We start from the raw sequence: 23,526 nt of genomic DNA, 5'->3' as shown, positions 1-23,526 counted from the left end.
TGTTAAATGTGAGCTTCACGTGCATTGTTGGTAGCTAATTTGGGCAGATATGCACAATGTTTGGCTATTTGTTGATGGGAGAGATCAAGAAATAGGTGTTCAAGCTATGGTAGCTGAATTGTTCAAGAAATCGATTTACCGAACATGTTCATGCATCAAATTAGATTCATTGCAAGAAGGTTTAAACTCTCTTGCTATGATATGTTTAAATATCTTATATCAGCTATTTACATTACTTATTAGTTCGATCATTTCAAAACTCTCGTAACTCTAAAAGCAAGCACAATGGAATGTCAAATTAACACATTAATCCATTCCGGTTAATGCCTTTTTTTTTTTTTACATTACTTGTGAGATCTAAAACACATAAGAATTAAATTAAATTTTATATAAAAGAACATGTAGATGTAAGGATGAGGTAGGTGATAAATAAATTTAAAATACTTCAATACATGTTTTTTAATAATAAATGTACCTATTCTTAGTATATGAAATCTAAAATGTTAAACAATAATCAATGGTTAAATAAATTGTAATGTAAAATTCACGAAATCAAGCGTAGATTTCGTCATCCGGACGCTGGAACCGCGTATCTTCGTAGATACCTGGGCGAGTCTCCTCTCCCGCCAACCGGAATGGTGGAACCACGTGCATGCGGCGACCGCCATCACGCGGTTTTGTCCCTGAGGTCGAATTGTTAAATGGACCAAGTCCGATGGACCGGTCCAATAATCACTCACCATATTATCTTTTTATATTTAAACAATTCAAGGGGCGCCTGCAATCTACCGTCTGGATTTGGTCTGGTTCATTGAACCCGGTCCATTAATAATTTCTGGCCCCGGACATGGATTCGCCGGTGTACTTGTGAACCGTTGCGTGCGTGTGGACGTCCTCGACCGTGCTGCATGGATAAGCCAGAATTTTGATATGACGTGGCACGCGCATCTTTGAGGTGCTATAACCCCATCTCTCACCTAATAAGTCGATCAAAAATCGAGGAATCAGCAATCCTGACCGTTGATCCCATCGTGGCATTCATCCTAGGCTCCTAGCTCCGTTGAAAACCCTGCAAGAATCCAAAATCTCGATTAAATTGCAACTCGCTTCCTACCAAACTTCTCCGTCCTGGAGATCTTCCTATAAATAGTAAGCGTCGTCGGCTTAACATCTCTACATCTCCTCCACATTTCTCCTCATGTCCTAAATTGTCGCGGTCCCTTTTTCTGCACTGCGCGGAGATATTCCTTCGATCACCATTCACCAATATAATCAAAAGAAGACAATAGAGCATTTGCAATCTCAAGATAGACGGAAAAGAGAAGTGGGATAAAGCGAGTCCGATCGTCCTTTGCTATTTAGAGTTAAACTTAATCTTTTCCGCGATCCGGCGGCCATCCTCTCCTTTTTTTTTTCCTCTCTCTCTCTCTCTCTCTCTCTCTCTCTCTCTCGAGCAGGCTTTAAAGGTAGGGACTTTGAAGGATTTTCTTAGGGGCTTCGGTTCTTGGTTCTTGGCACATTGTGCGAGTGTGGAGAGAGAAAGAGAGATGGGGAAGGCGGTGGTGGCAGCGGCGATGGCGGTATGCACGGTGGCGGCGCTGGTGGTGCGGCGGAGGCTCCGGAGCGTGGCGCGGTCGGCTCGGGCGGTGGAAATGGTGAGGGAGCTGGAGGAGCGGTGCGCCACCCCGATCGGGCTGCTGAAGGAGGTGGCGAACGCCATGGCCATGGAGATGCAAGCCGGCCTCGCCTCGGAGGGCGACAGCAAGCTCAAGATGCTCCTCAGCTACGTCGATAGCCTCCCCTCTGGGTACGAGAGACCCACCCAGTACTCTTCTTTTTATCTTTTTAAATACATAGTTAATATTCGTGAATAGGATATTATTCGTTTGATAACTGGTTTGGAAGTTACAAAATCGGATTTTTTTAACGTTTTGCTTTGATCATGAATGGTTTAGATCTCTCTCGTTTATATAATTATATCCAATAAAAAAGTTTTTTTATATATATATGTTGTTGTTGTGGTATGTGTTGTTGGTTATTCTCTTTACTTCCTAATTATAGTAACTTTTAATCCCCCAAAGCCATATTTTGAAGATATAAAAGATCTCTCCCGATTCGTGAAAATGACTTTTTTCACCCTTTTCCCCGTTTTGACGGTTCGCTCTCTATCCTGATCAGCTTTTGCTTTTACCTTTCTATATATTTTTATGGCCTCTTTTGAGTTAATATATTGGTGTTTCTTTCGGAGTTTTGATTCCTTTCTTCTTCTTTTAATCATTCGGTGTAGGGACTTCTTTCCTCAAGCGTGCTCCCTTCCCCCTCCCCACCTTTCCTTTCTTCGGTTTTCTTTCAAACAGGGTATGCACTCTTCTCAAAAATTCTGTCTTTATGTCTCTCTTTTGTTGAAATGTTCGGTCGCACCATTTTCTAATCTTTTTACTCCCACCTATTAGTCTGAAATCTCCATTAGTTTGATATTTTGTGGTCGACAATATTCATGTGATATTTCTTTATTTTTTCCAGACGGCATGATTGTAACAAAATAATTTTCCTTGAAGCCCATTAGTATCCTTTTCCCATTAATTTCTTATTTTCATTCCACACCTGGTTTAAGAAAAGAATCAAAAAAAAAAAAAAATCTGACATGTAGAAGCTTGGGAAGCTCACGAAACGTTGCATTTTTATCCATTCAACTATTTACTCTTTCATTGTTCCCCCCCATTTTGGCACAAATGCAAGAGATTAATCTGAATTGAAACCTTGAACATCTCCAGTAGAAACAGTATTTATTTGTCCAGAAATCAGGGGGGAGGTCCAGAGTCAACAAGTTTCACCTATATACTTAAAATTCCTTTCTTTCTTTATTTCTGTCTGTAACTTTGGAGAATTCTGGTTGAGTTAAACTACTAGATTCACCGTGAAGTCTCCTGCTGCATGAAGGTGGACAATTTGTTCTATTGATTTGGTGGATTTTATGTTCTGATTCAGCTTGATGGCTTTTTTCCCTTTTTGTGTTTACGTATTTTGCAGTTCTTTCTTTCTTACATTTACAGTTATATGGAATTCCATTCCACAATTCTCAAAACTGATACAAGTCAGTCATGACATTTGATTTTTGCATTATTGAACTTTGGATATGGTTTTGTAAAAATAGTGTGTTGAATAGAAGTTAAGAATCTCTGAAAGATCTTTACAAAATACTATTATTGAAAGTTTCTCACATGAAGTAGCAAATAGGGTTTTGAGCTTATTGGGTTGGATTAGGTTTTGGCATGACCCAAAATGATCCATATTTGAATTGGATCAAAAAAATTGAATAAATGAATGAAGCACATCTTTCTGGACTGGTCTGTTTTTAATACATTCTTTCTTGTTGATTTCGTGATCGTTTTGTGCCAAATCCAGCCGAACATTAACCATAACAAACATGTTTATATAATGGATTAGTAAGTTGAACCCTAAAATGGTGCATGAAGACAACATTTATGACATGTAAGCACTAACTACCCAAATATATTAGAGTAATTGGAATTAGCAACTGCATGAAGTTGCCGTCAACAACCCATATATATGAATAAGTTGATGAAGTTTTTGTTAACAGTACCTTACCTTTTTTTGTACTTGATGAGGGTTGGGATGGATGAGAATTACATTAGTATTAGTTTCAGGTCTGTCTGTGCTTGGATTGGGTTTCACATGATCAAAATTCAATATAAGTTTGGTTGGGTTAGATTTTTTTTGTCAAAGACTAGCTCAAATACTTTGATTTAGATTGAACCAGGTTGCCTTCTTATCAGTTTTTAATGGGAAATAGATAAACCTGACTTGCAGCCCTAGCAGCAAGTGCATCAAATGACTGGCGAATAGTGGTTGAGGAAACCGTGGGAACAATAGTTCTGGCGTATCCTTCTCTTGTATGTTCTTTTGAACAGGAAAATTCTATGAGTTGGTGCAGACTTTTAAATATTTGTCTCATCCTCTAGGACTAGAAAGTCGTATAATGTGCTCTCAACAGTTGGAATTTCCTGAGTCTTACCTCATGCAAGAGAGCAAGGGATAATTGATGTTCATGGTTGTTAGCTGAACATGCTGGATTTATAGGAAGCTCTGAAATTATACCTACCTATGGGGGAATTGTGATGTTGTAAAGAGAATGATGCTATGAGTGCACTTCATACCACCAAACTAAACTTTCTTGTTTTAAGCAATAATTAACAGATGTAAGTATGCTTCTAGCGCATGAAATCTGGATGTAGTTTCACAGGTTGTATGTATGCATAATATTGTATTCGCATTATTCAACATCTTGTTTTAATTTGTTATACATGCCATCATATCAGAGTGGAAGAAATTAATCATATTTAACTCATTATATCTATAGCTAACATAAATCTCCTATGCCAATATCAATCATCCCATTTAGTAAGCTCTGCTTCTATCTATCCTAGCTCTTGTCATGCACCTTTTCTGTGGTTTCCTACTTCATTTGCATTGCTACAACCTTGTTGGCCCTACCACAAGCCAAGACTGCTGAAAGACAATGTTCTGCTCCCTAAAATGTGGCAGACGGTAATTATGCACTTCACCTAATAAATATGGCCTATTAGATGTGCCCCTGAAGGAGAATTCTGAATACCCATCATTCACATGATTGACCAGGATGATTCTGAAGCATACTCAGATCTTATTTTTTTAAAAAAATGTCTTTCATGTTTAAAGAAAACAATAAATTGATGACAGTAAAGAATTTCAATAACTTGCTCTGGAGTTACATTTGTTGACAATTTAATATCATATAACATTTAGGTGACAACTCTCTACTATATTGATATACTGATCTTGGTTGTGATATTTATCCTAAGTACATGCTGAAACTTCTATGTTTGCCTGTTTGGACTCTCTCTTAAACGGTGGTGATTATTTGGGAGGTGTATAAGTCTAGTATCTGCAATATTTTTTCAGATTGGGTCCCATTTGAAAGATCATATTTGGTCTTAAAATCTTGAAAAAGGTAAAAAAGGGCATCCCTGCATGAGTCTCCCTCGACTGTGGCATCTAGGGAGGGTCAAATGTACCTAGCTTTGCTCCCGCACTTGGAGAGGAGTAACCTTACCATTGCACGAGGCCGCCTTCTCTTGAAAATAAAACATTATGCAATTATAATATCTTGAAGATGGGGCTATAATATGCTAATAATCTCCTAATATGTACTTGACATTTTGGTTGAGCATCCTAAAAACATGACAGTACCTACCATAGTCTACCTATATTGGAAGGAATCATGGAAATATCAGATAATTGGATGGCCGTGTTATCTAATGATGCTTGACATTTTTTGTTTTACTGGTTAGGATGCATTTCGGGTATTCAATATTCTTAGATGCGGAACTAAAAATTATATTTTTTTTTCATGAAAAGATCCCTCTCCAGTCTCTACCTAGGGATATGCAGGGAATGGAGGGAGGAAGGGGACTGAACATAAGCTGCATGTGTTGTTCAGCATAGTGATAATTAGGTGGAAGAAGGGAGCAAGTAGAGTTTCATAAAGACACTTTATTATCCACAAAATGGGATTTTAAATATATATTGATGCTGTTATATAACAAAATCTTCCTCATGGTCATTGAGGTCAGGAATCTAACACGCATTCTTTTGTTAGATTATACAAATTTATGCAGTAGTTCATCCGCATATGAACATGAAAATTATTAAGAAGAAAAATTGAGGCATACGGTTTGTAGTAGGAGGTTACATGCATGTGAGCAAGAAGCTGTTGTTTTTTAAATGGAAAAACCTACCCAACCAATTATACTTCTGGTAAGTTGTATATATGTACCGCAAAGACAGTTGGCTAGCTTTGAGCAAAATGGTTTTGGAGATATGTAGTATCTTGCAATATTTGTATGGCGTGTATCATTGCTAAAGGAGTTTTGGGCCTATACCACTATATATGCATTTAAAATCTCAAGATGGACATGTTTAATTCTTCGAATGGTTCTGCTTTAGGGATGAGAAAGGACTGTTTTATGCTTTGGACCTTGGAGGAACAAATTTTCGTGTTTTGCGTGTACAGCTGGGTGGAAAGGAAAGGCATGTTGTAAAACGAGAATCCACAGAGGTCTCCATTCCACCACATTTGATGGTTGGAAATTCAGCTGTAAGCGAAGTACCTGGCCATTGAATAATTCTCCATTTTGAAATTTTTTTCTTTGTCTCTGATTCACTTATCATTGGCTATGCTTTCAGGAACTATTTGAATTCATCGCTGCAGAATTAGCAAAATTTGTTGCTTCAGAAGGTGATGATTTTCACCTATCTGTGGGCAGTCAGAGGGAAATTGGTTTTACATTCTCTTTCCCAGTGAAGCAATCTTCAATTACATCAGGCACTCTTGTCAAGTGGACTAAGGGCTTCTCCATTGATGAAATGGTAAACTATGGTTACCCTAATCCTACTTGAGATATATACTTCTTGTCATTTCCTTATGCGTCATTTGATTTATGTTTTGGGGCATGGGCTGCCATCTACTAGCTGGAGCACGAGATTATGTCTGTAGGTTTATGGTCCAAAAGTCTAAAATAGTTTAGACATTTCAATTTCATATTCTTGTGCTAGCGCTGAACTGATTCCTAGGGCTATTGTATCCCAGGTGCGTCCATCGTGTTTGTTATACTGTTACATTTTTTGACTTACCATATGCTACTTCTTCAATGATATAAGTTTGGGTTTGCTATTCACTGTACTGGCTGCCCCTCAAGTGACCAATTATTTATGCTCTTAGTTTTTTCTGACCAACACCACTGATCTTGATCTACTACATCTAAACCTGAAAAATGGCCAGCATAATAGGAACCCCTGCCTTTGTCAAAAAGCTATTCTGGTCTGATCTTATATAAACAAACAAAAGAAAGCTATAAAAAATTCTTAAACCTTGAAACATGACCTTGTAGTTGTCATACAAATAAACTTGCTGTTCCTTTCCAAATTTTCATCATTTCTAGAAACATCTTCTGACATTCATTGATTTAAGGGTCAAAGCCTAATTAACCAGTAAAGTGTCAAAAGACCTTGTATTTGTAACTTTTTCCGTTCATTTAACCAATAACCACACTCTATAATACAAAAATCCGGCAGAGAGAAGCTGCAGCACTGATTTGTAACTTTCTTTATTGCTTTTCTCACTGACAGCTTGTCTGTTGTTAGGAACAGGCTAGTAGTTGTTGGAGCAATGGGAAAGTTAATCCACTGTGTAGCTTTTTCTTTCTTTGAGATTTCTGTTTTGCATCTCTTTTTTATTTATAGTTTTCCGTATTCTTATCTTTGATTGAAACTTCTAGGTCTGGGGACTTATTCTGTTCCTTTTCTTTGGTCAATTTCAAATTTCAAAAAATCATCAAGACTCTTTATTGAGTAATTTATGGCCTTATATTTTGTTTGAATTTTAAAATTTTCTAAGCTGTTCTTGAAAATCGATGAGGGATAATACTTTTTTAGATGCCTTCACCGTGACTTTTAAGGGAAAATGAAAATTGCCTATGAGTTCTCATACAGTATGTCGATGGTAAAACATATGAAAACCATTATTGTATTCAACAATCTTACACCTTCTATTTGGTTTTGACTTTATTTTATCCTTGCCATCTGTTTCCCTGACAAGGTAATTCTTCTGCCATAGCTCTCTAAATCTCTCCATAACTTTCATCTAGATATTTGTGGGCTGCCCTTTGCTCTTTTCAAACAGCAGACCATGCCATATTCCATTAAGGATTGAGTCAGCTGTGGGGTTGAGATTTCTGGTTCTTCATTCAACGCAAAACCAAGCCATTCATCAAAATTTGTCTGAATTAGATCAACGTCAGTTGGTTTTCTACCTTACTTCAACTCTTGATTTCCTTTGGAGAAACTCATTTCTAGCTTCCTTTATTCCCATACATTCACCTTAGCAGTTTCAAATTTGTCGTGCTCACTCCTAAGTGTTTGCAGCCTCTGCTAAGTTTTATTTAGACAATTCTGGTCTGCTTGATGCCTTACAAATTTTTTGCCTAATTTTTGACTATCATTGCAGTCTTATCAGGTACAGGTAATTGTTATTTTTCCACAAGAGCATTTATAATTATTGAAAATCATTTAGCACCAACAACATTTTCTTATCTATGCAGACAGTGCTCCAATGTGTTTAAGCCTCTTATATTCTGAATTTGCAGCACTGTCCTAAAAGATACTAATTATAAGTCGCATTTAAAAAAGGGGAAATGATTTAGTGGAAAAATTCTAATCAACTTAATGGTGGAATTTATTTAACAGATAATAATAGTGCAAACTATGATATGCTTTCTGTCCAACAATGTAAATTTTTGATTCACAAGAATGTATGACGTGGTTTGCAACCTAGGAATATTCGATTTTCTTTAGAGATTTAGGGTGTATTGATGTCGCTTAAAGGAATTATTCTTGTGACTTTTAAAGGGAAAAGTATTTTATGAAAAAAATAAGTTTTTGGTAACATTATTTGAGGAGTGCTTCTACAAGAAGCAGAAGTCAAAAGGTGCCTATTAGGAGAAGCTAGAAAAATTAGTTTCTGGCTTCTGCCTTTTTAGGTAAAATTCATTATGCGACCTCGTGATTGAAATAGCATCACCTTTTACATGCTTGTTTATTTCAACGTATCAGCACCTATCAAGATGAATTGACAAAAGATCAGCATATATAGATGCTTCAGATATGAGTACTTCTAAAGAGAAGTCAATACTTAACCATTCTTTGTGATGATTAGGTTTTTTATTGTTCTATGTGAAGCCAGGTTGGAAAAGATGTGGTTGTTGAATTGACTAAGGCTATTCAAAAGCAAGGTCTTGATATGCGTGTTGCGGCATTGGTAAGTTCGAAATGTTTCTGATTCATCAATTTAGGCTTTTGTGGAACTTGTTCCTATGGACAAATTTTAATTCATCATCTAAATTTTGTTATTTTGCAATTTAAGAGCATTTATGGAATTAATGCAGGTCAACGATGCTGTTGGGACATTGGCCGGAGGCAGATACTATGATAAAGATGTTGTTGTTGCTGTTATATTGGGTACTGGAACAAATGCAGCATATGTAGAGCATGCACATGCAATTCCCAAGTGGAATGGCCTCCTACCAAAATCAGGAGATATGGTAAGGTCTTAAGCTTCGAGTTCTTGCTCCACTTGTCAGTGAATCACGCAAGAGTTACTAACTTCTTATGATGCTTGCATTGCATTGTAGGTTATCAACATGGAATGGGGTAACTTCTGGTCAGCTCATCTTCCTATCACAGAATATGATCAAGACTTGGATTTTGAAAGTTTGAATCCTGGTGAACAGGCATGTGTTCTGCCAAAATATCTTTGAACAGTCTGATTTTATGTGACCTTTGATGTTATATTAATCTTGCATATTCCTTATCTGTTTTCAAAAATTTCAGATCTTTGAGAAGTTAATTTCGGGAATGTATTTAGGAGAAATTGTACGTAGAGTCCTAGTGAAACTGGCTGAAGAGACTTCCCTTTTTGGCGATACTGTTCCATCGAAACTTAGAACTCCTTTTATACTACGGTAAGTTCTTATTCGTCCACGACCATTTCCTAGGTCCTTGGTTATTTAATCTAGAATGCCATACTTTATGCCTAAATTTACTTTGTAATATTGTCATCTCATATTGGAAATAGTGGATACTCTTGGTGTACTTGATTGTCCAGCTTGAATAGGATACTTCCCTTCAGTGTTGGGCTAGAAAAATGGTGCCCTAATAATTAGCTAATCTTGGGCAATGGGATGTTCAGGACCCCGGAAATGTCTGCCATGCATCATGATGCAACATCTGATCTCAGAATAGTTGGGAACAAGCTGAACGATATCTTAGGGGTATGCCTCTGGTCTTTGGTTTTTTTGACCCTGAGGTGCAAGATCCTTGCTTGACTGTATTACTCTCAAATGTTCAGATCGCTAGTACCTCCCTGGAGACAAGAAAACTGGTGGTTGAAATCTGCGATATCATCGCAAAGCGTGGTGCCCGCCTGGCTGCTGCAGGTGTAGTGGGTGTCCTCAAGAAGCAGGGGAGGGACACTGCTGGTGGTGGCAAGCAGAGGACGGTGGTCGCCATGGACGGGGGACTGTTTGAGCACTACAAGATATTCAGCGAGTGCTTGGACGGCACTCTCAGAGAGCTGCTTGGGGAGGCATCGCAGTCTGTTGTCATCAAGCTTGCTAATGATGGTTCCGGTATTGGAGCTGCACTCCTTGCAGCCTCTCACTCTCAGTACAAGGAGGAGCTCAGTGCATCCTGAAATATTGTTTTTGTTTTTTTTGTTTTTTGTTTTTTTTTTGTTTCGGAGCAAACGAAAAGACTGCTTTGTAACATAGGCATAGGAATCCTTTTTATCCCTTCCTCTTCTCAACTACCCTTACGTTCTTCATCAAGTGAATGCTTCTTAAATTGATGTCTCCGCGGGAGCACATACAAGAGGATATGATGTCTCAACTACCCTTACGTTCTTCATCAAGTGAATGCTTCTTAAATTGCTTCTTCATCAAGTGAATGCTTCTTAAATTGAGGTTGGCTTCTCAAGCACGTATATGCAGCAGCTGCAAGCGAGGATATGATGCAACAACTCCGGCCTGCCAACTTTTCTCGTTCCTTCCTCTCCCTCTTTCCCATGTAACTTTTTATTTTTCATTCTGTTTTAAAGTTACTGCATCTCATTAATAAAGGGAAGCTGAATTAGCTTTTATCTGCCTGGAGCTTATGGCTTTGAACTCTCTTGTTACACATGCAGTAGTCATGAGGCCGATGTAGTTAGGGAAGAAATCTTGAGTATTTACATATGCAAATATTGTTGCAGAAATATATACAAGGAGATCATATTTCTTTTACAAATGCCGAGCTGCCCGTAACGATTGCTCATCTTTTGGGTTGACCGTGTGTATTCAGCGTAGTTCAGATCCTCTCCGGCCACTAGAATGGTCCAGCTCGAACATCCATCGTTCCTGCATCAAGTTAAGGGCGATGATTGGACGGGGCAGAGCATGTTGAGTTGTGTTTTCTCTGCCCGAGCCCCTGTCACGCCCATGGAGGACGCATGCTGGCCAGCACGCAGCGTCCACAAGTCCATACTGAGGCAGCGTGCGGAGCCGCGTGCAGCAGAGGAGGTAGCACCCCCTGCCGGTATCAGCATGCCTCGCCACCCTCTGCAGAATACGGATGGCCGGTGATACGGAATGGATCTCCTCCATTAGCGCGCCACCAAGTGAGAGGGTCTGGATTCTCTTTATCGACTGAAAATGAAGTAAACTACTTCCCGCAACCTTTATCGATGAAGAGAGAGGGAGAGAATCTGGATTCTCAGATGCTGAGGCAGAACAATAGAGGCAGCAGCACTCACACCTAAACCACACCCGCCAAATAATTGCGGCCTTCTCCTTCACCGGCATCTGACGCGCTTCCCCGCCGGCTACCCTTTTTGGTTTGCAGAAGGGGAGCTGCATCAAACTCGCGGTGTAGCATATTTGGAGGCCCCAGCCGTTGGCCGCACTTTATTAGGACTTGTAACACCTCCTTCATCGAAGGCCTGCCCGAAGGCACTTTTCCAGTGCAGAACAGGGCTAGCCTGAAGACTACCTCCATCTCATCGATGTAAACCCGGGGATTTTGAATCTCCTCGTCTATGATATCAATCACCCTGCTACCCTCCTGGTAGCGGCGCCATGCCCATTCTGCCAGGCATCCATGCTCGTCCCCATCGTTGGCTCCCCTTCCTGTTACCAGCTCCAACAGAACCACACCAAAACTGAACACATCCACCTTCTCGTTGACCTTCCTCACCTGTCCGCACTCTGCAACCAAAACAAGCATATATTACTCGGGCACACCGTCATCATACATTCGTTGGGTGGTTAGAACAATCAAAGTACGAGCAAAGATTACCTGGAGCCATATATCCGAAGGTGCCTGCTATGGCTGAGACGCTGTCGGGCTCGCCGGCTTGAACCAGCATCCGAGCCAGACCAAAGTCCGCAATCTTGGCATCAAACTCTGAATTCAATAGTATGTTGCTGGACTTCACATCTCGATGCACAATGGGCGGAGAGCAATCGTGATGCATGTAGCTGAGCCCCCGTGCCGCTCCGATGGCAATCCTCAGCCTTGTCGGCCAATCCAATGGATCAGAACGACCCGAGCCCCTGTCCGTTCTCTGCGCTTTGTGCAGCCACTGGTCCAGGCTCTCGTTCTCCAAGTACTCGTACACGAGCAACTTGGAATCGTCTTTTGAGATGCAGCACAAGAGCTTCACAATATTGACGTGCCGAATGGAACCCAGGATCTCGACTTCCGCCTGGAACGCTTTTTCCAGCTTGGAGTCCAGCGTTCTGCTGCTCCAAATCTTTTTAACAGCGACGACCTCCCCGGCACGATTGCCGACGACGATCCGGTAGACCTTTCCCGATCCACCGCTCCCGATGGAGTTGCTTTCAGTGAGCCCCTGGACGACGTTGTGCTCCGTGAAATCTAGAGCGTGGAACGACGTGAGCTTCCATGAGGCTAGATCGTCATCGTCCATTCTCCTTCGGCGGTGCTCCCTCACGGTCTTGAAACCGATCGCGACGACGGCGAGGAAGAGGAGGGCACCGAGGAGCGGGACGACGACGAGGAATTGCACTGAGAGCTTATCCAAGCCGTCCGAATGGTATCCACACGTGTGGAGATTCTTGATGGAGTTGGAGGACGAGCAGAGGCCGGGATTGGCTAGAAAGCTAAGCTCGTAGGCTTGGTTCTGAAGCGAGGTCGGGATCTCGCCAGAGAGTTGGTTGGATGAGAGATTGAGGAAGTTGAGCTTGAGGTTGCCGATCGCCGGCGGGATCGCCCCGAAGAGCTGGTTGCCGGAGAGGTCGAGGGATGTCAGACTCGGGAGGGATCCGAGCGTCGCCGGGATCTCGCCGGAGAGCCGGTTGTCTCTGAGGTCGAGGATTGTGAGAGACTTCAACCCCGAGACCGCCGACGGGATAGAGCCCGAGATCTGATTGCCACCAAGAGAGAGTTCCTGGAGCCGGGAGATACCCGCTAGTGTCGCCGAGATCTCGCCGGAGAACAAATTGTTCCTTGCTTTGAACACCAACAGATTCTTCGCCGACGACGGGATCTTGCCGAAGAATCTGTTGTTTTCCAGTTCTAACCGTGTTAGATTCCACGAGAGCTCGTCTGGAAGAGTGCCGGAAAGGGCGTTCTCGCTGATGATGACGGTGGTGAGGTTAACAGCCGACCAGATTCCGGTGGGGAAGTCGCCGTAGAATCCATTCCTGTAGAGCTGAATGTTATCCAGCGTCGAGCAGTCCCCAAGAGATGCTGGCACCTTACCGGTGAAGTTGTTGTCGAACACGTTCACCGAGGTCAGAATCTTGCGGTAGCAGAGATGCTGCGGCAACTCGCCGGAGATTCTGTTCCACTGGACTTCAATATTCCACAGCCCGGAGTGCTTCCCCAATTCCGGCGGCAAAACCCCCGTGAGACTATTGTTAAAGAGCCGGATGTCATGCAAGTTGGGCAGCTGTCCGATGCTTGCTGGAATCTCGCCGGATAAGCTATTGTCGTACATAAATAGAACATAGAGATTCTTGAGCTTTCCGATATCCTCGGGTATGGGTCCAGTCAGCTGGTTCATGGAGACGTCAAGCCTGACCAAGCCTAGGGCTCCGATCGACCCGTTGATCTCGCCGGAGAATTCGTTTGCATATAGATACAGATACTTTAGCTTCTCCAGTTTCCAGATCCAACCGGGAATTGTCCCATTCAGATAATTCGACGCCAGGTCCAATTGCTCGAGCTCTGTCAAGTTCTCCAAAGACTCCGGGATTTCACCCAAAAGATTCATTTTCGTCATCCAGAAAAAACTTAATCGCGTCAAATTACCAAATTCTGGAGGAATTCTCGCAGGGGCGAAGGGATTATAGGCGAGAGTGAGGGTCTCCAGAGTACGGAGGTTGCTAAGCTCCGCCGGGAACGAGCCGTTGAAGAGATTGTTGTCCAGGCACAGTGACTGGATGGCCGGAAACCGGGCGATGGAAGCGGGAATGTCGCCGCTGAAATTATTGTAAGAGAGGCTAAGATAGGCGAGTCGGGGCGACAGTCGGTCGATGTCGACGGGGAGCTCGCCGACGAAGAGGTTCTGAGAGAGGTCCAAGTATTTGAGATTGGAGCATTTGTAGAGAGTGGTGGGGAAGGGTCCAGGTAGATTGTTATTAAAGAGATTGAGATAAGAGAGGTTTGTGAGGTCACAAATGGCCGGAGGAATCTGTTCTGCGAGTCCTTGGTTGCTAAGAAATATCTCAGTAACGAAGCCATCGGCGCAGAGGATTCCAGTCCAGTTGCAATGAGTGCCGGCGGAGTTATTCCAGGAGCTGAGAGCGGAAGGGTTTCCCCAGTCGGCCTTTATCTTTAGGAGAGTTCGTTTCTCGTCTTCCTGGGATGTACTTTGGGACGTGGATCTTGGAAGGAAAGAGGAGGAAAGGAGGAGGAAGGAAAGTACGTGGACGAGAGGAGGGATGGAGGGAAGAGTGTAGGTGGATGGTGAACTGGACTTTGCCGCCATTGATATATGCTCTCAGTTTGGGGTTGCTCGAAACACTACCAGGTTGCCGATCCTTATATTGGTTCGTCGAAGTGCCACTAGTGGTGACTCTGACGGGGACTGGTGCGGTAAAAAAGAAGATTTTAAGGGTCATTGGCACTCATCAATATTCGATAATATTTTACGATTATTTTTCAGTTAATGTGAAATATTATTTTATTCTGTAAACAATGATGGAACTAGTAAAAACAAAACTTTTCATCATAACGGCCAATAACATTAGTAACAAGTAATAATAATCGTCCTTTTATTTCAAAACTCATATCTCACGCTCGACGGGGAAATAATAGGCATTATTTTTATTGAAACAATAAATGATATTCTCAATGGGTCTATGATTGGAGGAAGTCATTTGTTAATAAAATCTTAATGACATGAAAATAAAACATTAGGGCTGCTCTTTTTGGTCACCAACTCACTCAATCTTCTGATGTGAAATTGCAGCTCACAAAATTTTTGGCTTTCAAAGAAGACAAGTGAACTGGACTGTTATACTTTCCACCAAATTAAGACCCCAGGTGCTGTCAAAAGTTTATTAAAGAAATCGCGAGGCAGTTGATTTCCATAGATACAAGTAAAAAGGAGGTCCGAAGTATGGTTTCCCCGCTGCTTGTTTGGGACGCCTGCACTCCATTCTGCCCACCGAGTATGGTCATTGCTGGTTCGGTGCACTATCACGGTCCACGGTCAATGCGTGCTCATGGTCCACGGTCAACCAGTGCTCGTGGTCCATGATGAGACGTGCTCGCATTTACTACATGGAAATTTCCATGGACAGCAAGCTGATGAGTGCCTCTGTTGCATGGACTACACATTATGCGCAATCTGTTAATGCCGTGGCATCCAAGTCGAAGTCACCCGCATTTCTCTGCTTGCGTGGCGATCTCGTTTGGGGGGGTGTAGATGTTTGCTGTGAAGAGCAACTTCCCAACCTCACGCTAGCAGATTTCACGAGTGCCATCTGAATGCGGACGTGACGGCACCGGGTGCTCTTTAGTCAAGTCAAGCCGCCTTCGTTGAAGGTTCGAAAAAAAAAACAAGGAATCGAGTCGTCGGGGTGACTTGAGTGAACGGGGCTGCCCCTGCCTGGAAATTGCACGAAGAGCAGAACCCTTTTCTTTTCTTTTAATTATGACGGACGCAAGCCGCCACGTAACTGAGTAATTTACGTTTAGCAGCTATCAAAGATTGCATAACCCTCACGCAGTACGAAAACATCCATCATGGAGCATCCTGGCCCTTCATAATCGGAGTAGGATGATCTAGCTATGGTTCACAGAGAGTCCATGTTAACCAGATTCCGCATATGAGATGTACAACAAAAATTATGATCGATTTTCAGTTAGATAATTCATCTTCAGTCCGTTTTTTTTTTATGTCTAGTTAACTAGTCGAGCAATTTTTAGAATAACATTAATAACCTCGCATAACTAATGAACAAGAAAAACAGAAAAAAAGTGAAGTAACACAAACCATTGTTGCGACCTGTTGCTGGAAATTAGATCCGGGGGCGACCGTGGGCTGAGAGGGAAGGAGCTCCGCTGCTGGAACAGTAGGTGGCGGCGCGTCAGCTGGTGGCGTCCTCCTGGAAAGTCCTGCAAGAAGCCTGTTGCTGGAAATTGGACCCGGGGGTGACCGTGGGCTGAGAGGGGAGGAGCTCCGCTGCTGGAACAGTAGGTGGCGGCGCGTCAGCTGGTGGCGTCCTCCTGGAAAGTCCTGCAAGAAGCCGGTGGCCGAAAATTCCGGCGTCGGCCCTCCAATGCTTAAGTCAGAGGGGGGCTAGTATATGAGTGGAGTAAAAGAGGAGAATGTTTGTTCTTGTGTCTGTCCCCTTTCTTTCCCCCCAGGTTCCCTTTTATAGAAGGATATTATGTTACCAGAGAGGTGACAGGGTAAGTTGTCTTTTTCGTGATAATTGGGCACGATCATGCTCATTAATGGCGTTGTGGAGAATAAAACCGGATCGGACCGGAGTCAGCGAATTGTCATGGTTGATCGGACCTGTTGGAGTGGTTCAACCGCTGGCCGTGGTGGGCCTGGGGTTCGTAGATAGCAAGTGCATTAATTGCTGAGTGAACCGGTGATCAGGGAGAGCCATACGCTTTGATGGTCCAGTGATCCGGAGATCATCTTGAGCCGTGTTCATTAATGGTTGAGTGCACTGGAGGCCCGCAGGGGTCACACGCATTAATGATAGGGTGTGCCGAAGATCTGCGGAGGTCACATGCCTTAATGGCTTGACGACAGTAGCAGAGTACGGTGAAGTTGGGTATCTAGTTGTCAGATTCTTTCTAAAGGATTAGGCTGGGGTCGAATATTTGGACAAGGCACGGGCTTGGCACCTGGTCGGGTGCCGAGCCGAGCCAGTTGCTCAGCAGGGTGCCTCCAATTTGAACGTTGTGAGGTCGGCGCCTTTCTGGTCGGGCGCCTTCCTGGTCGGCGCTCCTTTCTGGTCGAGCGCCTTTCTGGTCGGCGCTTCTCTGGGTTGGCACGACTTGGGTTTTCCCCCAACACGACCCTTCGAAGCCTTTATTTTTTTTCAATGATTTTATTTTTTGCTGGTTTTCCTCGACCATCTTTATTATTATCCCTTTACTTTTTACAAGAGGGCACTCATGATGAGCAACAACACATAACAACCAAATAGTAAATAATTTTATAGATAGATTAACTGGCTAAGGGATCAATACTAATAACTAAAGTTATTTTAGAGGTGATTAATCATTATCCAAGCCCAACTTTTAGGGGCCATTCAAGTGGTTGGTTGAGGATGCGATCCATATATGCTGTCCAGCTGAAACTATTGACCGTTGAAATGGATTAAAATGAAAGGGATGGTAACCGAAAAGAAGATATTTTTCCCTAACTTGCTTCTAGAAAACCGTCTTCTAGAAAAAAAAAAAAATCAGAGGTAGGCAAGTTCAATTATGAGAAGCTTAGCCGCCCGTTTGTAGCCTAGAAGAGTGCTTGCTTGACCTTTAACTCCGGGAATAATGGTATCTTATAGTTGCCTTATGTAACATTTCCTCGTGCATTCAACATAACAGATTATATTCAACATAACTCTGGTGCAATTCAAGTGGTTTGCACGTGTCATGCCCTTGAATTCAAAGCTACAAAGTCACTAAGTGGTTGTCTAACTTGTGATGCACGCCGTGATAGAGAAAAGAAATGGGAGCTGAGCTTTATGGCGTCAAAAGATTAAAAGAATGACCCATCCACGAACCAGAGGTGGGGTCGTCTTAGAAAATTAGAGCATTCAGATTCTGAGTGGTGGTCGGTAAAGCTCCTTCATTAGGTCCAGCGACCTGTAGCTACTGGCTATACTGATTGGTGGTTGACAAAGGTCCCCTATTAGGTCCAGTGAACTCCATCTTGCTCCTAGGGCCCAATCCAGCGATTCCAAACTACTGGTATCGTGGACCAAGTTTTTGATTCAAGTATTGAGTTGTGAACACAGTTTAAAGCTATATTTATTTACTCATTTTAATTTTTACAAGAATGAGGCATATAAAAAATGCTGACCAAGGCTGGTCGCAAGATGTACCGAAATTTGGAACATCGTCAAAAATTTAGGAGATGATTGAACTTGAGATGATGCCTAGAGCTGTCGAATAAGCGAACTGTTTATGAGCAGCTTGAGTTCTATTTGAAATTTTAACTTTTATTTGACTAATCCAGTTAGTAAACAAGCTGAACTAAAATTCCGCTTGGCTTGCTCAAACCCATCTTGATTAAGCTCAAAATAATATTAATTAATCAAATAACATATTATATATTATTTTGTTATTAATTATGAATATAGAGAGACTTTTATATTTGTATATTAAAGGTTAGATTCATTTGCGCTAAAAAATGTATTCTATGTATATATAAAGACATAATTCCCAAAAAATTTTGAGGAAAATTAACTTGAAAGGTATATACCGGAGCTTCAGTTCACTTGAGTCCCTTCTTGTGGGGCATACTGGAAGCCCACTATTGACTAAACCATTCACCAGGTCATGTTCTCCTATGGCATAAATAATGAATGAAAAATATAATACAGGCAAATCCCAAACAACTACGTACCGTAAATGGCAAAATCTCACATTTTAGCAAAGCTTTTGGCGATCTCGCCTGCAAAGCATGTTAAATATTATTTCATCATTTCTAATCCACCGTGAGGACATGCAAATATTCTTTCATTCTCTATTTATTCTGGCCTAAGAGGTTACTTTTGGATGAAACCCTGCCCGTTCATGACCAGCCAAAGGCACGGTAGCAAGAGGCAGAGGGCTCAATTAGCACGCCAAGGTTGAACTTATATACTAAAAGAAAATGGCTTCAAGCATGGCTAGGAATTGAAAAACTTTGAGCCGATCGAACCAGATTCTGAAAATTAAGCAGATGTTCCCGTGGCTAACAATGCTCATGCAACAATCTTGGTAGAACTTGTCCTGAAATCATGGGATACAAGGGAAGTGACATGCTGCTATTTTGGATTGATTGGATCAATGCTGGACTTAGATTTAAACTTAGCTAAGAAATCAAACATTGTGTTCCAATGAATTGTAGGAAAAGGTTCATACGATCGACATCAACATTTGAGCATCTAGTGGCATAAAATGCAGCAAGCTTTTTCTTTCTTTTTTTTCCCGAGAAATATGGTAGTAATGTGCTGCCACCCAAAAAAAAAATGGCAGCAAATCAAGGGAGAGGCTGTGATTGTAGCATCACGCGGTTGATGATCTGTCATTTTACCACCAACCGTAGGATCTGCGAGGAAGGCACGACCCTGTCCCATGACAAATGGCAGAATGATTCAGCTTTTTTATGTTGAATCAACCGCTGCGTGAAAAAGGATGCCCTCAATGGAACCACAAAGGCGAGAAGCCACTTAAAAAGGTGACGGATTTCAAATGCTTGCCTGGTGCTCGAGCACACGTATTGATTGGATTAAGTGCTGAAGTTCTGTCTTATCAAAAGAATCCAAAGACAGCACGTGGAATCCTGAATCATACTATAATTGAAGCCTTCTTTCTCTGAGCCTTCCAAGCCCAGCCACCAGGCGCGGATGACTGCTTCCAGACCTTCACTCAGCATCAGAAACAAGTAGCATACGGGAGGACGTCGAATCCTCCTCCCCGCCCCTCGTTCGAGACGACCCATCCAGCCTGCATGCAATTATAACGCCGGCTGGCCAGCTTCTTTCTCGCAGAATCTTGCATGCTTCTTCGCCTCCCAGCACAGACGAAAAGGCTATCGCATGAGGCGAACCAAACTGCTGATTACGTTGCCTCTTTCGTTGCTCGGCATTCAGAAGAGTTTCTATAGATCCAACAGTTTTTAGTTCCTTCTACTTTTATTAGTATTTTTGCTAGTGATGTAGCTCGCTGTGCTCATGTAAAAGCAGTTTGAGCAGCCGACCCACCCACCCCCAAAAAAAAGAAAAAAAAAAAGACTATTATGGAACGATCAGCTCCAACGGGGAAAGAGTGGGGCACATAGTCCACATTGTTGGAAGTCCATTACTAAAATTTTATTTCTAATTTATTTTTATTTTCTATTTAATACTAGTTGAAATTATTTGTTTTTTTAGTGCCAGATGGGTTGAGCTTTAGCCTTAATACATTTGAATTTATTTTTTAGTTGAATTGGGATGCCGATATATTTATCTTGTAGTAGGAGAGAGAGTGTGGTTTTATAGAAAAAGAGTAATAAAGGTGTCCTCTTTGTTGAGGCATGAATAGAGAGTCTTCTTGTGTAGATCATTTTTTTTAATAAATATTTTTTCTTTCTTCTAATGTTTTTTTCACCATCACTTTCTTGCTATTTTTTTTGTGTGATTGCTCTAGATCTTAAAATGGCACGATCGATTTACTCCAAGTAGCATGACATTCTACATAATATCAAAGTGAGGTTGGAGAGTGGTCGAGTGGTTTGCAGTTTCGATCAGATTTATTCGGAGCACAATTTTTAGAACAGCAATTTGATTGTTGGTGGTTCATGTGTTCATAGCTTGGTGTGGTTGAACATCTTCTAGTATTTTGTTGTACGTGATGCAAACATGTGGATTTTTATTTTAATAATTCAAGAGGTAAATCATATGGTTGATGCTACTATATTCTCTCCCAATAGGTTCAATATGCTAGACCACACTAGCATCAATATAGCTGCTTTTACTACTACTATTTCTTTTCATAATTTAAATAATACCCAATATCTAATTTAGAAAGTTATTGTCAAGTCTTATTTGATAGAACAAGATTTATGGGATATTTTGGATGAGTTAAAGACGATGCCAATAGATACTCTCAACAATAAGATTGTAGGAAGGAGGTAGAATTTGAAATTTAGGAAGGTAATGTAAATTATTCAAGTTTCAGTTGATAAAGAAAATTATATCCATATCCAGAATATACAAGAGGCGAAGAAAACTTGGGATATTCTTGCGACCCTCCACTCAAGTTCTAGCAAGTTAAGATAGCTCAAATAAAAATTACCTGAAGAATGGATTTTGGTTTTAAGCTTTCATCAAAATCCAAAAGAAGAACAAAGTTGGGTTAAAGATGAAGATTTGAAGTAGGAGGAGCTTGATCACTTAGAGACGGGATCAAGTTCGGAGGACTTAAAGCATGGCAAGAGGTTAATTAGCTTGAGAATCAATCAGGTTCAGAAGAAAATTTGAAGCAAGAAGAATTTATGCGTATGGATATTGTATCAAGTTCAAAAAAGATCATAATTGAAAAATCAATTAAAGAATCAAATGATGTTAAAGTTGATCTAGTTGTAGAAATTTATATTGAGGAATCAAATTCTACAAAAGAGTCTTGTGCTCAAGCCATGATAATTGAAAGTTGACTAATTTTGAAGTAGCTTTAGAGATCAAGCAGCAAAAAGATATGCTTGGTAGAGATGATTCATGTTATGCCATACTATTCAACATAATTTTTGGTACATCATTTAATTTTGAAGCTACACCTAACTTTTAAGTTATTCGAAGACTCTATGTATGAGGATTTGATTTCATGTGTAGAACTATATATAGATACTTAAAGCTACTCAAGTAAAGATAAAAAACCGATGCTCATAGTGATCGCAACTAGCAACTTGATGCTTGTTGGCATAAGTTAGATGTTATATGAAATATTAGTATAGTAAATATGGAATCAATGCTGAGAAAAAGTGTTGAAGCACATCGTCGATTTTGACATATGCATCGAAGAGTACGAGCCGATGAAGGAGTAACTATTCAAACTAATAAAGAAGCTTTATTATTTAATTGGTTCGATAGTTATTACATATTGATGTTATTGTATAATTTTGACAAGTTTAATATTGTTGGCATGAATTTCACAATGAGAGAGAGTATTGGAAGTTCACTACTTGTCCTATTTATATGAAGATTCTATTCCTAGTTTATCTTTATTTTTTATTCCAATACGAGTTGCAATAGTTTGTCTTTTAGTGTGAGCCTATTTTAGTTTGGTGGAACTTTAGGCTTAATATATTTGAGTTTATATTTTAGTTGTAGCGAGATGCAAGAGACAGTGTGTTTTATAAATAGGAGAAAATAGAAAGAAGGGAAAGAATGAAAGATGTTGTCTTTGGTGAGGCGTGAGTAGAGAGAGCCTTCTTCTTATGTGGCTCAATTTTATTTTTTTTAATCCTAATTTTGTTCCAGTAAATATTTTAATTTTTCATTTAATTTTTGGTTTGCATTTTAAATATTTAATATTTTTTATGCATTTTTAATATTTTTTTTGTTTTTAAAAAATTTTTGGTTTGCATTTTTAGATCGATATGACCTCAGATGGCATGCGGTTCGGCATACCTGAGCAAGAGGGTCGGTGTTGACCAAAAAACCGATGGGAGGGGAAAGGACGAGATGGTTGGCGTCCATCGCCATTACTGATTTGCTGGTCCGCAGACTAAAAGAGGAAGGAGAATGAGGGATAAATTATGCCTCGGCATCATTTCACGAGGTGGCAGAGTAGTTTTAAGGAAGTGCCCTTTTTTTTCTCTCTTAGATTTGCGCTAGCGACATAAGATCCCTCGAAAGGAATTAGTATATTTTTCTTCGCTTTAGCTGGCTGGCTGATCGAAGCAGTGCCTCGAGGAAACATAAACTTGGCGAGCTCTTTAAGAAGATTAAATCTATGGGCCTTAGGCCCATGGCCCTTATCACCTATGCGTGTAATTTAGATGGTTGGCACTGAGCTTTTCATTGGGGTGGAATGCAATGAATGATGCATTTTGAAATCCACATTCAATCAATGGATAACTTTGCATGCAAATACAAAACTTATAGTTAACTGCGCTTTGCATCTTTGTAATTAGTGGAAATACATTTCTATTAAAAATAGACCTTAAATTGCACTACATTCTTAGAGTAGGTCAACTAGATTGTAATGTGATTTCATGGAGTTGAGTATCTTGTGTTAGTGTAGTCCTATGTTCTGACATTATTATCCTATATAATTTCTATAATAAAGTAGTCAAGATTGTATAGAAGAATTTAATATGATAATGTTTATTCTGAACATTGTCATGTCACAGTCGAAGGATGCCAGCTTGTCGACAATGCACTTATCTCAAAGTCCCAGTGGAACTATTTAGATGAAATCAATGACTTCTTTTCCCTCTATGCCGATAACACAATTGGGCCTCGGCCCAGATCTTTTTTATAATTATTTATAAGAACGTTTTAAAAAATAAATATCGAGGAATTTAAAACCTTTGGCATGTCGGTAAATTGAAACGGCTGCCGGGGTCCAAACAAAACCCTGGTGCGCCTTTAAAGCCTCGCTTTCTCCCCCGGAGAGAGCGGGAACGACAACCAAAGAAAATAATAAACCGACTTCCAAAGCCGTCCGATCTCCCCGATGCTCCATCCCTCC

The 23,526-nt window shown here is 41.0% G+C and overlaps 2 protein-coding genes across 2 annotated transcripts; one reads left to right on the top strand and one right to left on the bottom strand.

Moving 5' to 3' along the window:
* Positions 1 to 1,173: 1,173 nt before the first annotated feature.
* On the top strand, positions 1,174 to 10,759 carry LOC103706762 (hexokinase-2-like). Its single transcript, XM_017842926.3, has 9 exons — positions 1,174 to 1,807; positions 6,007 to 6,157; positions 6,247 to 6,429; positions 8,801 to 8,875; positions 9,003 to 9,158; positions 9,249 to 9,347; positions 9,448 to 9,578; positions 9,806 to 9,887; positions 9,965 to 10,759. The coding sequence occupies exons 1-9, from the start codon at positions 1,548 to 1,550 to the stop codon at positions 10,307 to 10,309; spliced, it is 1,482 nt and encodes a 493-aa protein (XP_017698415.2). The 5' UTR covers positions 1,174 to 1,547; the 3' UTR covers positions 10,310 to 10,759.
* A 59-nt stretch (positions 10,760 to 10,818) lies between these two features.
* On the bottom strand, positions 10,819 to 14,662 carry LOC103706753 (uncharacterized). Its single transcript, XM_008790966.5, has 2 exons — positions 11,947 to 14,662; positions 10,819 to 11,855 (listed from the first exon to the last, which is right to left on the bottom strand). The coding sequence occupies exons 1-2, from the start codon at positions 14,603 to 14,605 to the stop codon at positions 11,407 to 11,409; spliced, it is 3,108 nt and encodes a 1,035-aa protein (XP_008789188.3). The 5' UTR covers positions 14,606 to 14,662; the 3' UTR covers positions 10,819 to 11,406.
* Positions 14,663 to 23,526: the final 8,864 nt, after the last annotated feature.

The sequence above is a fragment of the Phoenix dactylifera genome, chromosome 5 (assembly GCF_051530095.1).
Source record: "Phoenix dactylifera cultivar Ajwa chromosome 5, Ajwa_hap1_PhDact_Kaust_v1.1, whole genome shotgun sequence".
NCBI lineage: Eukaryota > Viridiplantae > Streptophyta > Magnoliopsida > Arecales > Arecaceae > Phoenix > Phoenix dactylifera.
This window is presented reverse-complemented; position numbering and strand designations above follow the sequence as displayed.